Source organism: Xiphophorus couchianus, chromosome 18 (assembly GCF_001444195.1).
Source record: "Xiphophorus couchianus chromosome 18, X_couchianus-1.0, whole genome shotgun sequence".
Taxonomy (NCBI): domain Eukaryota; kingdom Metazoa; phylum Chordata; class Actinopteri; order Cyprinodontiformes; family Poeciliidae; genus Xiphophorus; species Xiphophorus couchianus.
Genome location: NC_040245.1, coordinates 12216892 through 12232898, shown reverse-complemented (window position 1 = coordinate 12232898; position 16007 = coordinate 12216892). Strand labels below are relative to the sequence as shown.

The following is a 16007-nucleotide window of genomic DNA, read 5'->3' as shown; positions in this document are numbered from 1 at the left end:
TGGTGGAGCAGCTGTGCACCAGGCATGCTTCAAGCATAGAGCAGAAGAACTGGCGAGAAGCTTTGGCAGAAGTGTTCACAATAATGAGGCAATGCCAGGCAATTTTTGCGGCTTTCTCTCTCTTAGATGTGTCCCTGAAGGACCACCGTACATGTCGCCAATGACATGGACCAATGAGTTTGGATGTGCGCACATGGCAGTGAGTAGCAATTCATGTGCATATTTTTGAGTTCAAAAGGCACAGTGTATGCAGTGTATGAACACTATGTGTTCACTTGTTTGTGATTTTTTTTTTTTTTTTTAAATATATGTGTGTGCGTGTGTATGTCATTCCTTGGTCGTGGGAGCTTAGAGGCTCGGAGCGCAGAGGTTCTCTAATCCAGTGTTTTGAAATGAGCCCTCCAGCTGTTGTGGGCTTGAGAGACTGCAGCCTTGGAGGAGGCTTAAAGATGATGAGATGCTCCTTCTATCTTTACTTCTCTTGAATCTTTCATTTTCTTTATGGCTTTCTGTCTTGATTTCTAGTGCTTTGTATTGTAATTTTTCAAACTTATTAGGAAAGTCTTTTAAGTTTTTAATTTTTAATATAAACGTCTTCCTTGTTGCTATTAATCTCAGAGTAAGAACATAGAATGATTCAGAGTATGAAGTGAACACTGCACACAGAGGATAAGAAGATCAGATGAGTTTAGTGACCAAAGACATTTATTGCATTTATAATGACGCCCTCCTGTTGTGCATGTCACGACAGGTAATGGGGCCTCAATAGTGATGTAATGATGCAGACAACCTGAGGAGTTTATGTCTCACGTCATACGTTGTGCGAATGAACTAAAGAGGAGAATCAGGCTGCTGAATGATACATATTGGCATTACAGGGGAATATAATGCCTCTAAGTGAAATTGGCTGCATAATTCATAGGGAGTCTTCTTCATGAGCATGTCTCCCATGAACCAAAACAGAGCCCAGCAGCCTATCTCCCCTTGGCCCATCAGTGAAGCTGCAGGGCTTGTGATGTCTGCCAACAGAATGAAAGCGTAGGAAGTCCTGGAGGTTTCAGGCAGACAGGCAAGCAGGGATCAACAGGCAGTACATCAGCTAGAACAGGCCAGCAATATTCAAAATCTGTTAAAAATGTTCTTAAGCTTCAAATTCCCCATAAATGGGCTAAATAATTCTGCAAATTGCAATGCATGAATCTTGAACACAATCCAATGGTTTTGTGATTGACTTGTGGCGGGATCATCATCTTACAGTATCACTAACAGGGACCATTCACAGGACATGATCAATTATTTGTAATCATATCAGTGCATCATCCCCCTCACCATGTTCAGATAAGATTACTTCCCATCTGGGTTTTTGGACATGGATGCATGCTTGCGGGGTTGATGTAACTTAATTTTGTTTATAATGTCTTTAGCCAGTCTAAGAATAGATGCAGCATGCACAGATTTGCCTTCATGGCTCCTTTTAAGACTCACAGCTGAGTACAGATGTGGAGCTTCTTCTGAGCATCTTGGTTAGAGAAGACAAACCTCTTTTGATATACAAAAAATAAGTGGTGATTTTGATTCATGAGCTGTATGTGTGAATGGATGGATTTTGTATTTCAAAGAAGAAAATAGTCTTAAATAGATGATAAATATGAGGAACTCAGGAGACAACCTATCGGCTTTCCTCATGTAGCTCTTCCATATTTCATGTGATCCTCCACAGTTCAGTGTAGATGTTTTTGTTCTGCTGAGAGAATTACAACAGAGACACTTTGTTCTCCACACATCATGTTTGTTCTTCTGTATCCATTGGGCATGAATAAGAAAACATAAGAAACCCTTGAAAAAATCAAGGGTAAACATTGATTTTTGTTTTGCTTTTAAAATATGAAACACATACATGCTCTTAGCTTGTCCGGGTTGTTCCATGTCATCCAGTAGTTGACTGGAACATGCTCCAGCCAGCCATTACCTAAAACAAAAGGTAAAGAATCAGGTTGCATGAATAACAAACATGAAGTTTCTTCTACATATTTTAAATGTATGATCACATAGTACAGAAGTATATTTTGTATGACAGTTTTAGTGCCTTGGATAGACTGTTTTCATTTAGCTACCTCCACTATTACTTGTGTCCATGACAAATATGCATTAAATGCCTAAGAAAAACACATATTTCTCTTTCAATAACTTAATTTCACATTAGAAAATTTTGCAACAAACTATGTTTAAATTAGTTACATTTATTCACTGCAATAAAAGCTCACACTAAGAAATATTTTTTTAACAATAAAACAATCTGCTTGCCATCATTATTAGGAGCACTAAAAATTCCTATAAAGTAAATGTAACTGAAGAATGGTTTTCATTTCATACTTTTTCTACTTTTTAATGTGGTCACAGTGTCTAAGCAATTACTTATTATTCAATTACTTTCTGTGGATGTGATATTAAGGTCTATTTCTATTGGCCACTGTTTAAAATGGGAAAGACAAGCATTATCATGAAAATAAGATAGATATCATTTTATGTTAATTAGTGAAGAAATAGCTGTAATAAAATACTACAAATAGTCTCGTAAATAAGATATGAGGCAGTAGACTAGATGCATAGTGATGTATTTATTATTGTGTGAATGGAAAAATTATGTTTTTATGTTGTATACAGTAATTTATGGAAGAGGCTATAATTGGTGGGAATATGTGCTGGGAAAAGGCATTGTTCTTTTGCTGTGATTATGTGTGTGGGATAATGATTTAAAACATTTTATTGAGAAACATTTTTCCACAGTTTGGACTGAACTGCTTCTGGTTTAAACAACAGTGGTGATTATAACTAATTATACACACATCTTCTACAAGTTTACTTTGGGTGTGATTAAGTGCTTTTACACATCAACAGACCTACTCACATAAAAGTTTAATGTTTCAAAGTAACTTGTACTTCAAAGGCGCATCGAATGATTTGAGCCATTTATGTTCTATGACAATACTCATGAAGGTTGCCATAAATTGAACCCACAATTTTTGTTTAACTTCTTGCCCTGTTACTTTTATGTTCATTTACTCTGAACCAAGACACTCACATCCTCCTATTTATTCCTGCAGTGTGTGTCCGGGCCCTGGAAGTGACCGTGTCCCAGAGCAGCATCCAGGTGGCTCGGGGCCAGACGGCCATCCTGCCCTGCTCCTTTACCACCAGCGCTGCCCTCACCAACCTCAACATAATCTGGATGGTGATCCCGCTGTCCAATGCTAACCTGCCAGAACAGGTATCAATGACACATCCATTCACTGATAATAAAAGAAAACCATACCCCCAGCCTTTCAGTATGTTTGTATCAAAAGGTCAGACTTAAAGAGGTGTTAGAATATAAAGTGTTAATGTTTGAACATAGCGGTCAGAATCCTGCCGTGAATGCAGTTTTGTCATGATAGGTGTAATAACATTCTACCCATCTGTGCAGCAGTGCACTGTAAAGAGAAAAGCAGACTTTTAAGTTGTTCCTTAATCCAATATTATCACATATGCATCATGCGGATGATCATTGTTCTTTCTCCCTCAACGTTGCAGTCGAAGCAGGTATACAACACTCGATTTGTTTATATGTTTGCTCAGATACAGCGCAAAGAGAACATTTGGGTTATCACACATGATACAGAGACTTCTTATCCCCTGCCCACATGCTTCAATTGTACATAATTCAAGACATAAAATTTGGATCCGAACTTCCAACATTACTTAGGGTTATGGTGACGATCAGGACAAAGTCTTGGCTGTATTCAAAGCTCTCCACCTATTTGGTCCACATGCCGAAACAACAACACTGTTTTTATCTGTATATCTGTACATTTGTGACACATTGTAGAAAGGAAAAACATGTATTGTGTCCACTGAACTACTGTGAAATTGCATGATGCAACAGTCTCAACAGAAAATGGGAGCAGAACAAAGAATACAGCAAATGGTTCAACTTGTGCAAAAGCACCTGGAAAAACATACAAATAAACCTTAAACTTTTTCAAAATGTTCATCTTGCAACCAAAAACCTCAAAAAGGTTTTACGTAACATACCAACCTAAACAAAAATTGCAAAATGGTAAAGTGCAAGAAAAATAATACATGGTAATCAAACACGATTTAGAAATTGTTGCATGAATTTGCATTGAGTGCCCCTGAGTTTTTCTCTTGTTCACTGGATAGTGTCTTTGATTATGTCATGGTTTCTAATGCTTTGATATAAATCATTCTTTTCTAGGTATGAACTTTGTTTTCACTATTGACATAACCTTTTAAAGTGTAGCTGAATGGCTAGGATTCTTTTCTGCAGGTCAATCTCTGCCCCATTCTCAAGTCTTTCCAGGCTCTAACAGGCTTTCTTCAAAATATGATACTGCCACCACCAGGCATCTTAGATAGGATGGTGGGTTTAGTGTTAGTTCCCTGATATATGTAGCATTTTGCCTATAAGTCAAAAAGTTATATTTTGACCAGGACACTTTGTTCCTCTTGACTATTATGTCCTTGACTTTGTCATGATCACCTGTATTTGCTGCTTGCTGTTTGTTACTAGAGTAACTACAGTTCCAATAGGCAACAGCATTTTTGAATACAGCCAGTATGTCACTAACCCACAATGTGAATTGTGCTTAAAAATGGAGCTAATGGACATTGATAAAACAAACACACGACACCTTCTCTTTTCGGTGCATCTGACAGCCTTAGTTACAGTAGTCATTGTCAAGCTTCATTGTAAGAAAGGTTTCCAGGTTTTCTAAATGGAACATAAGTCAGGGGGCATTCTCCAAAATAATTTATCAAAGGTTTTACGACAATTTAGAAAACATACTAACTTTTCCGAAAATTGTGTTTGTTAATTATTTTTAATCCCAGAGACCGTTGATAGAAATAGTTACCCTGAAGTTGGCACATGTGCTTCTGAACCATGTCTGTGTAACTTTAAATTAAGCATAGTTAAAAGTTGTTGGTTTTTTTTGCTTTTTTAATATTTTGCACCTGACCAGGAGTAGATGCATGTATTATTTCTAATTTGGTATCTCATCCTCCCCTCCCCTCCAATAGCTCTTCTTAGTGTTTTGCTTTTCTCACCTTTGCTTACTTGCTTCTCTCTCACTCAGTGTTTCCTCCCCCTCGCGGGCCTTTCTCTGATTCCATTTGAGTTGTTTAACATGCAGCTGCAGGCCGTACAAGCTCACCTGCCTCCCTTCACTTTGAACCCCGGTGCTGGTCGGCCGCCCACATAACACAATCATCTTCTGCACTAATTAACTCACGCCCACGACAGGCTCTGTAACGCAGCTGTTCTCACCACACAGACACAAACACACGTACACACACACACACACACAAATACTGGCATATTCATATATACACACACATACACTCAGAATTGCTTTGAACAGACTGCTGGTCCAAAATTATTGTAGATGCTCATATACTCACCCTAAGCAAAATTTTGTTTAAAAAACACAGAAAAGACAACCTTTCCTACTGACTACACTTGTGGTCAAATGATACAGATTGTTCTATTGCCAGAACATGATTGATATGATTGACGTATCATGATGATATTCCTTACCGATATTTCCTGTTTCACACGAACAAGCTTTACAATAAACCTTTTAAATCACATACTGTCTGGCTGAAAAGTTGGGTCCTCAATTTTCCTTTACAATTCAGCAATTTTGACCTTAATATTGTTGAAATAACACAGAAAACAAATTTCTAGAATAGTCAAACAGACAAATTCATTTTTCTTTTCCTTTCTCATTGTTACCATCTTACTTGTCATGATGACAGGTCAGGCTGTGCCTCCTATTGTTATGTTCTTGTTCCTCTAAGAATAAAATATAAAAAATTGCTATAAATGCTAGCTTTAGCTAGCTGTTCATTTTAGAACTTATTCTGTTGCGTTTTTTCTATTCATTTTGATCGCAAAGTGCCCCCTGCAGGTAGCAACTGACATTACACTTGACTTCAAATAACTGCCTTTGAAATACACTGAAGGGTGGGCCTAAATTTAACTCAAATGTTGGGAATTGACCAACCTCAAGCTTAGAAAACAATTATGTAGTCATCTGGATTTTCCCAAATTAATAGTTTTCTTGAAATAGATAAACTTTTAAGATTGTGACAAGAAACTTCTTAAAGTTATCTTTATAATTTTCCTGGACTTTAGACAAAAACCATTGCTTTGGTAATCCTAACTGATCTAAAACAGCAATTTTTCCACCTGATTTTATTACAGACAGTAAGAAAACACAATTACATAGATAGTGTGTACCTTTTACATGCACACTCACACATATGCTGCCGCATCCAGTCTGTGCAGTCACACATTAAAAGAAGCAAAGATTTGGTGTCTGCATGAAATATATGAGCAGCCTTAAATGTGTGTGCTGAAATAAAAGTGCCATGTGAGGTGACAGAACATACAGAAGAGTACAAGTACAAGGTCATTTTGAAAGTAGAGAGAGTGTCATGACTGATTATAGTTGATGTTAAAAGCCATTAACAATTACTGAAAAGAACTCTTGCACAAGCCGCATTTGCACTTTAGCAAGTATACTCAGGGCTCTGCATGCTTAAACTTGAGTGCCATGTTCAGATAGATCTGTTGTAAATGACTCACCATTACTGTAAAACACAAAAAACTAAAATGTGATCTGAAATATGTTCTTTCATACATTTTATCTATTATGCATTTCAGGTGATGCTTTTATTGTCTTAAAATGGCAGACTTGGCCTTATTCATCTAATCTACCTTCTTAACGGAATCGTAATGTGGCCTTTCAAATGACAGCACATTGAAATTAGTATTTTATAAGATCAGAGAAATCCTGAGTAACTTTAATACATCTCCTGCACTCATGTCATATTTATCCATTACACATCAGCTCCATAAACTGAGGTTCACCATGAGTCCATTCCACTGTGATTGCTTTAAACTTTGAAGACTAACATGAAGACTGTTGCTTTTGTGAGATAATTTGAAGCATTGATTTCTGTTGAATTGACTTCTATGAGTAGTGCTTTCAAATGTTGCATGCTGTCATACATGCTGACAAATATGAAAATATTTTTTTTTCTCATTGAAAAGGAAATAATGATTACAATAACTAATACCACTTTCACAATACCTGCCTTGTGTCTCTATTGTGCTTGCAGATAAATAGTTTTGAATAAATTTCACCATTGTAATGTAATCAATTTTTTGTTTGTTTTTGATCTAAATTCACATCATTCTTTCTAATATTTAAGAGGACTCTTGGCCTTGAGTTTGTCATATTAATAATAATGGATAAATAAACATGTGTGGTTGATAATTTGTTGTATTTTCCTAAGTTTCGGACCTGAAGAGGACTGCATGTGAAGTTCCTCTTCCTAAATCTCAAACAGTCTAAACCTAAGCCTTGCATTGGTTGTATCCTGTTTATCTGGTCTGATTAACTGACAGGCTGAGCGGTGGATTACAACGTGGAATCTGTGGAGTGTACCTGTGTTTGGGTGTTTGAATGTTTGTGTGTTGTTTCTGTTTGTAATCTGTCCATTGTTCTGTTGCTGCACTGTGATCAAATGTCCTGACCTCTTTCCCCTGAAAAGCCAGGTGATAGATAATCCAGATAAACCCTGCTATCCAAATACACATGCACAGCTAAAATTATTGTTACTTCTTGTCCTTTACAAGTATGCAAATCACTTGAGGTTTTTCCACAATTTATATTTTTATAATGACTTACTGCAGTGTATTTTGTTTGCATTATAAGCATAGACCAACACAAAGTTTTGTGAATTGTGAAGAGGCAGGGAAAAATATGATTTGGAAACCCTTTTTATTAAAGAATTCTGTAAATGCATTTGGATTCAAAGACCACAAATCAACCCTCTGAAAAAAACACATTACCCTGCAATTACAGCTTGTAGGTTTTAAGGTTTATCTCTGCCAGATTATTGCAGAATAGCTTAAGCTCAGTTAGACTCTATGCCAATGTTTGTGGACATGCATTTTGAAGTGTTGCCAAAGATTCTCAATTGATGATTAGCCTGGATGTTGACTGTGTCATACTAGCACACAAGCATGCTTTAATCAAAAACAACCTGAAAAATCTGTATATGTTTAGAGTTTAGATTCTTTCAGGATTACATTGTATTTAGCTCCATTCCTATTTCTACAAAACAGTTCAGGTTACCTGATGAAGAAAGAATTTCCCAGAACATAGTGCTATGACCACATTTTCCTTTGACAATGGTGTGTTTGTTTGCAGTTAGCAATCCTCCACACATGCCATTTTGCATGCAGGCTGAATGTTGCTCTCACCTGAACCTTATGTTGCTTATGATTTAATGAGGTTTCATAAGGGTGTCTTTCAACCAGAGCTTTCTCCTAGCCATTCCTCTGTAAAGACATAATTTGTGGCATGTCAAAAACTGTCTGTAAGAGATTCCCACACCTTAGCTGTGTTTTTCTGCAGCTGCTCTGTTGGTACAATTGACCTTTTGGCTGCTTCACCAATTTATCCTCTCCTTATCATGTCCACATTGGACAGTCAGATTTCACAAATATAAATTAATACTGTCTGACAAAAAACTTAAAATTGTCTGACATTTTGACCATGTGCTCCTCTTCTAACCCTGCAAATACATTTTAGGAAATCTCCAAGGATGAATGGTGTGACAAATGACACAACTGTAATAAAAAAGCCCAGTCTGTGCACATGCAACATATTGTGCTGATGTTGTACATCTGACAAGGGTGCAAACAAAGTCTGCATAAGTTGTACTAGCTATAAAGGAGAAACTTTAGGTGACAAATGGAAGCTGAATCATTTAGGATCTAAAATCGGTTTCCATGGTACAACTTTCCTTAGCAAGTCTCTGTGTTTCTATTAAGTGCATACCTTCACATCACAGCACTATTTTATTGCTGGATACAAGCTGAGTGGATTGTGGCTTATAGGTGCAAGCAAAGCAGAACAAAGAGTTTGAAGTAATACCCATATTTGCTATTTTGTATCAGAGCTGCTGTGTTGAACTAAGATAACTAAAAAGACTAAGACAAGAACTGAATTTTTCTGTTTCATTAATGGAAATAAGAATTACTTTATTCATCCCAGCAGGGAAATTATTTTATATTTGATCTATAAATAGATCAAATAGCAAAAGTTTAAATGCATTTTGGTGTCTCAGGCAGAAATTATGAAGCAGTTTTTGTCTCTCTTATTTATAATGACCTTTTCAGTGTCATTGTCCAAATTTCTGTGTTTCTTGGTTTAGTTTAGGTAGTAAGTTAATATTTATGCATGAAATTTATCTCTAGTGAAATTCAGGTCAGTGGAAATCCTTGATGCAGAAATTATGTTAATCTGTTTTTGAGAATGTTTACCATGATCTTTTGGATACCCACATTGATCCCAGCAAATCTGCCTTAGGTTGACTTAAATAGATGATCCATTCCCTTGACCTCAGAACATGGAAAAAAAAAGTTTTGTTTCTTCAATCAAAGAAATTGAACAAAGACCCCTTTCTTTCTCTTTTGTAAGGATTCTGATGCTTTATTTTAAGTTGTAAGCACAAAAAATGTAGTATGATTAGAAGCAAAACAAGCAGTTACAGGCCATTGATTCAGCTTCTCTATGCAGGCATACCTGCTCAACCAGATAAGCTATTTTGCAGCCTAAATATCATTATTGGATCTAGCTGAGATTGTAAATGTTCATGCTTTTTATCGATGAGGGAAAAATAAGGTGTGTAGGATTAGTGACTGTTTTCTGCTGGATAGGCGTGATTTGTGTTTTTAATGGAGATCTTAAGTTGTTTTCATAGGGGTCAAAACTTAAAATCCCTACACAATCCCAGATCATTGATTCAACCTGGTTAATAGTATTTTTCTCTCTCTATATATAGCTCTGCCAGAAAATATGTTAGATATTTAACATAACAAAGTAAGACTCCTTCACCTCTCCTCAAAGCAATCAAGCTCACAAGTTCCAGTTCATCGCCTCCTTGTTCAGACTGGAATTCTCTGGACTTCCTCTTCAAGTAACTCAAATGTCACCTATAACATTCTGGAGAGCCTGGAAGCACAGAACTGGACAATACCCTTTCTGTGTACTACTGTAGTCATGGAAACTAAAAAAAACAACTTACTGCACATGTATCTAGTCTACATTGCCCTTTTGAGAAAGTGGTGTGATCATCTCCAGTGTTGCATAAAATTACATTTGGAACGTCTTTAACAGAAACTCACATATGTTGACAGTTTCCTTTCCAATGCAAAATTTTTGTGTAGTATGTTTTGGGTGATAGTCTTTAATATTTTGCATTCTTTTTTAAGAGTGGCATTATATAAGCTTTTGTTGAAAGAAAGCCATTAGAAGTCCTATTTTGGAGTTTGCCATGAGCCATGTTGGTGACAGCACAAACATAAAGGAGGAGGTACTCTGGTCATAGGAGACCTGGAACCTTATGTGCTGCTTTCATATTGAACGGGTGAAAGTTGAGGGGGGAAGGTTTTAAGGGAGACACACAACCCTTTCAATACAATTTGTGATGGCAGTATCATGCTTTTGGGATCTGTAGAGACGATGATCAGATGTGCTGGGAAGATGAATGGGGCTTATACCATTTAAGTAAACCAGTTGGATATTACAAAAGACTTGAGATTGTGGTGGAAGTACAACCAAATCTACAATGGAAGCATTTAGTGTACTCAGAATATACACTTTGAATATAAAATATTCAAAGTGTACCAAAGTCTCGACTCAAATAAAATTCACTACGAGGCAAGACTTTAAAATGTTCACAAGTACTCTTCTAACCAAACTGAGTTTTAGCTATTTTATCTTGTAGAATCAGCAAACACTTTATTCTTTAGATGGTAGAAATAAACACCCAAAGAACATCCAACTCTAATTGTTGAATATAAAATGCATTATATGCACAATTTTCATATTTCTAATTTTGCAAACCTCAGTATTAACATTGTGCAGTGTTGGTCTGGCACATAAAGTCTTATTTAAATGGAAATCTTGTAATGGGACAAACTGAAAAATTATATGAAAATGTAATGGCCATTTTTTAGGTGTAGTTCAAAGAAAAAGTATTTGTAATAATTAAACCTACTTACCACATTCCATACAGAATATCACATTGCAATTACTCTGCAGAAGTTTATTTAGTTTTCAGTCAAAGGAAAATTATTTATCTAATTTTCCGCTAAACTCTGTGTCTCTAAACATGCATTGAAATAAAAAGTGTACCATTTATTCCTAACCTTAACCCAATGAAGTTGTTCATGGACTGCAAATCAAACGCCGTCTGTACCAACGATACTTTGGAAAAATGACAGGCACAACATTATTATTTTAGAATATGTTCTGGATGGCATTTAGCAATGGGATGGTAATCATTGGGTAAATGAGTCCATATTGTTCAGGATGTTTCACAGGATAGAAGGAGATAACGGTGTCAGTGTTTAGTCAGTAAATTAAAGGAGCTATGGGGGGGTTTAGAGATTTATTCAGGCTTTACTGAGAACATGGCAGGATTCTTCATGTCTGCTGCCAATGGGTTCCTTATGGGGTCAGATGGAAGAAGGATATGATCATGCAATTGGTACAGTGACAGAGAATATTTGAAGGATTTTTGTGTGTGTTTTCAGTTGTGAGTCGCGGAGGCAAGGGAAAACTTGTGAAGTAGGGCAACGAGCACAGATGCTCGTCCTGCGTCTGTGTGCAGGATTTTTCGGAGGGAAAGGATGAAACAGGGGTTTACCGCTGGGCCAGCAGTGGGGCATCCAGCTAGTCCAGCTAGAGTTCTTAGGGCCGCCTGCCATCTGAACGCCGGCCATGGCCTCTTTTCTGTCAGCGAAGCGCCACAAAGCCAACCAGGTCACACGATCGAATGAGGTGGCTTATACATACATTTAGAGGAGACAGGATCAACTCATCAGACAGACAAAAAGTAGATAAATGGGTTAAATATGGCACATTAAAATCTGATCCCATCAGATCAGTTAACACATAAAGGCATAATGTGGCATGTGAGGCCAAATGAATGGATCACACTCAGTCCAGATTATATTGTGAGGCCATCAGAGACAAGCAACACTACAAGTCATCTCTTAGAGTGGGTACCAAAAAAAGGAAAAAAAAAAACAGGAAGCAGAAACCTGTGGAAAGACAGAAAAATAGTCCAGTGACAGACAATAAAAAAAAAATCCACAATAACTAGATAAAGGAGTATTATTACTGTGGCAGACACATCACACCAGCAACCCAATAGGGATGCACTTCTTGTTAGTAAATGAATCTCCACCGAAACACATGAGCAGAAAGAGATGCAGTTACAGGCTCTCATCACAGCGGAGGAGCTGCCTATTCATCTGCACATAAGAGGACAAAGCGAGCGCACAGCACTCAGGAAATTGCAGCCACGCAATTTACAATCGTTAGGCAGCGGTGGAGGACACAGTCACATACACACACCCACACATTCATCAGAACTATTGCTATACTGCTAACACACACACTCATGTACGTTCACAGTGGAACACACTGGTGCTGGTTGTTTCCTGCCTGGGTCTTTGAACAGTTCAATGAGGAGTCTTTTCAGCAAAGTGAATAGCCCCTCTGATTTCCCCCTGCATGTGTGCGCGCTTCTGTCTCGTGTAAGGCAGAGTGTGCGCGACTGTCACGGTTCTGCACATAAGCGTTTGCGGGGGTCCTTCATCTTTTGTGTGGGTCCAGCTGAGGGTGAGAGCTGCTTTACATGTTGTCCGGTCTCACAAGTGATCAGTTCGAACCTAATCTTGAGGCATTTGGTGATCGGTCACTGCTCTTCAGTTTTGGAGCAGAGGGACGATTAACTCCACCTGAAAGTGTGTAGTCTTAGCTGGTGCAGTGTATTGGCACTATGAGCACTGTTAGCGGTCACAAGGGACTTAGAAAAAAAGGAAAGCTTGGCTTTCCAGGATAAGGTTTTGTAGGAATTTCTCACTGGATTTCATCTCTTGTCCAGGAAACTTCTGTTATTCCTACTCTTGAAATCATCATCTTTGTAGTTTAGATGTTTCCAAAATAAAATGTTTTCAATTATGCATTCCATTTAGGGAATGCTTTCATCTGAAGAGCCTTACAGTATCATGAAAGCATACTTTTAGTGCATGCCCTTTCCCCCAAAGTCAATCATGTAAGCCAGAAAAAGACCACTTACAAATAAAAGGTTTTTAGTAGGTCCATTTGCTTGCTTGCTGTAGAGAAGTAAGTCAATTCCGTTGGCTTATTTAGTCTGTGTGCTTTCTGTTTTCATCCTGGCCATAGAAATATGTCCCCCTCTAGTGTGAGAGACGTGTAATGAATCAGCTCAAAAAATGTGTAGAAAACAACTTTCACAGGATTCTCGTTGCTCTTGAAACACCCACTTTTGTTCCTGTAACAGTGGTTTGTATTTCCCTCTTGCAGATATATTTTCTGTTTTTGCTTGTCTGTCACACTTAAATATTTATAATCAAGTAAAAATTTAAGTTAAACAAGTAGCATGAGTAAATGCAAAAGTCAGTTTCCAAATGTTGACTTGGTGAATTAAGTGACAATACTTTTCAAACCAACGTGACTCTGTGTGAAAATATAATTATAATTAAATTATCTTTGTCTGATGCTACATTTGTTTAATAATCTAAAACATTTAGATGTGACGACAAGGCAAAAACAGAAATCTGAAAGGAAGTGAATATTTGACCGCACTACCCCAAGTCTTTTTTTTACTGTACAAAAATCCACAAAATGTTGACAAATTGTTCTTTTTTCTTTCCCTTTCCATACCCACCAATGTCCAATATGTTTTCCCTTCTTCCATCCACTCCCTGTCTTTGATTTCAACATTTTTTGGCTGCTCCATTCTGTCATTTTAATTCCCAACACAGGTGATAATTTACCAGAATGGCCAGGTGTTCACCCTACCTAACCACCTCAAGGGTCGTGTGGGCTTTGTGGCCACCATGCCAAGCACAAGTGCCTCCATCTTCATCAATAACACCCAGTTGTCTGACACTGGGACATACCAGTGCCTGGTGAACAACTTTCCCGACGGAGGAGGACGTAACATCGGAGTCATTGGGCTCACGGTGTTGGGTAACTAACTTCTCATCACCACAGCATGTCTATTTTAAGCGTATTGCTGAATGCAAGAACTCTCTCCTATATTTCTGAATAGTGGGTTAAATCTGTGTCACTCATAAAATGATTGCAGAACAGCAGCCATAAACCATCTTTGTTTAATGAGATTCTTCAGCTATTTTAACGATGCAATTTCCTCTGCAATGAGCAGATGAGCAATGAGGAAAAAAAATAAAAACATTATTTTTGCTTTGTTAAGTGGTTAACGCGACACCACCCACTCTTCCCATCTGCTAGTGCCCCCCTCAGTGCCAGCATGTCGAATCCAGGGAACGCTGGATGTAGGCAGCGACATCATGCTGTTCTGCAGTTCAGAGGAAGGCATTCCCACGCCATCTTACTCCTGGGAGAAGCTTGATGCACTGCCCAAGCTACCACACAACGCCATGCAAGGTATTACAAACAAGCTGGCCATCGGAGTTCCCCTTTGCCCCACCTTTGCTGGTAAATCTCACACACGCAGAGGAGCTCTGACCAGAACCCAGACCCTTCATCAGTGCCACCTGTTATCTGTACCGGGCCCAAACTGCACCCCTAATCCTGCTGATGGGGGATGAATGGATGTATGTATGAATGTTTGGATGAATGAATGGATGTAAGGATGGGTTGATTGATCGATTTCCACAAGTGAATTTGTGCTGGAATTTGTGTGTTTCCTTTCTTACTTCATGCTGACTACCATCTCTGCCAACACTTATCTCTAAAAAGTGTTATTTGGGTGGTTTTCAGCATCAGTTAGAACAAGTACAGTGGACTATCCTGTCTTTTCCAAGTATGTATTCCAGAAAAAGATGCACATGCCTGTACGCTACTAGTTAGTAGAGGTCTTCTGCCCTGGGATTACATCAAATCCAGAGAACAGACTACTGTGACAATAAAGCAATAACAGCAATTTTCTTAGGTCACTCAGGTAAAACCATTTTTGAATAAACAAAACAAAACATTACCTATTTTGTTAATATAATGTCAGAAGCATTAGATATTTTCCTTTTCTGTCTATTATACAACAAACAACTGTTTAATTTTATCCAATATTTTGTGAAACTGGATTGTCTCATATAGACAGCTGTCAAAATTAAACACAGAGGGCCAAGCAGGGTGAGGACACCAACATGCTGAGGATCTTTTCTGCAACAAGCGATTCGGCTGCACTTCCCAATGTGTGTAAAATACTGGAAAAAAAAGAAAAGAACAGAAAATTTGGACCAAATGGAAATATGGGTAGAACTTGGACACAGTTAGGTGTTCAAACAGGACATTGGACAGGACACACAACAAATTTGATTCTGTAATGTATATATTTTTCTGAATGGCCTCAACCTCACCCAGCAGAACACAGCAGGAAGCCTACCTAATTAAATGAGCTCTACCATTTTTGATAGTGATCAAATATTCAGCGAGAATGAGGCCAGAACTTGATGCTTACAGAAATCATGTTGAAAATGTATGGAAACCTCTTATTGGCACTGAGCTTCAAAGTGTATTTCCTTTTTGTAGGTTTTTGCTGTTTACGTCTCACTCAATGTAAAATGAGATTCTTCACACTTTGCAGCGCTGTGGGGTGACTGTAAAACGTACAAAAATGTCATGATGAACATTAGGATGCTAATCCCACATAGTAAATAATTCCAGTAGTGTACAGATGTGTGACTCTTATCATGCACATCAAACCATTCATCATTTGTCACGCAGAACCAGGAGTCTTACTGTTTAGCTGCACAGCATAATTCACATTTTGTATTACCAGGTAAATGGCTCCCTCTATAGGTTGTCAGCAGAACATTCCTGTATTTTCCATGTAAAGTGGTACACTTA

General features: G+C 37.9%; 1 protein-coding gene and 1 long non-coding RNA gene across 4 annotated transcripts in view; one reads left to right on the top strand and one right to left on the bottom strand.

Moving 5' to 3' along the window:
• igsf11 (immunoglobulin superfamily member 11) overlaps positions 1-16007 on the top strand; it is a 112736-nt gene that overhangs the window by 90574 nt on the left and 6155 nt on the right. For both annotated transcript variants that reach the window (XM_028044854.1, XM_028044853.1), the window contains 3 exons: positions 3105-3268; positions 13940-14147; positions 14430-14585. In XM_028044854.1, the coding sequence (XP_027900655.1) occupies positions 3105-3268; positions 13940-14147; positions 14430-14585 (528 nt within the window). The remainder of the gene's footprint in view (positions 1-3104; positions 3269-13939; positions 14148-14429; positions 14586-16007) is intronic.
• On the bottom strand, positions 706-13943 carry LOC114161541 (uncharacterized). 2 transcript variants are annotated; one of them, XR_003599044.1, is made up of 5 exons: positions 9975-13943; positions 8336-8413; positions 3083-3256; positions 1898-1969; positions 706-1099 (listed from the first exon to the last, which is right to left on the bottom strand). It is a non-coding gene; the product is annotated as an uncharacterized LOC114161541 (long non-coding RNA). The 2 variants fall into 2 exon arrangements; XR_003599045.1 differs by having other exon boundaries at positions 706-1048.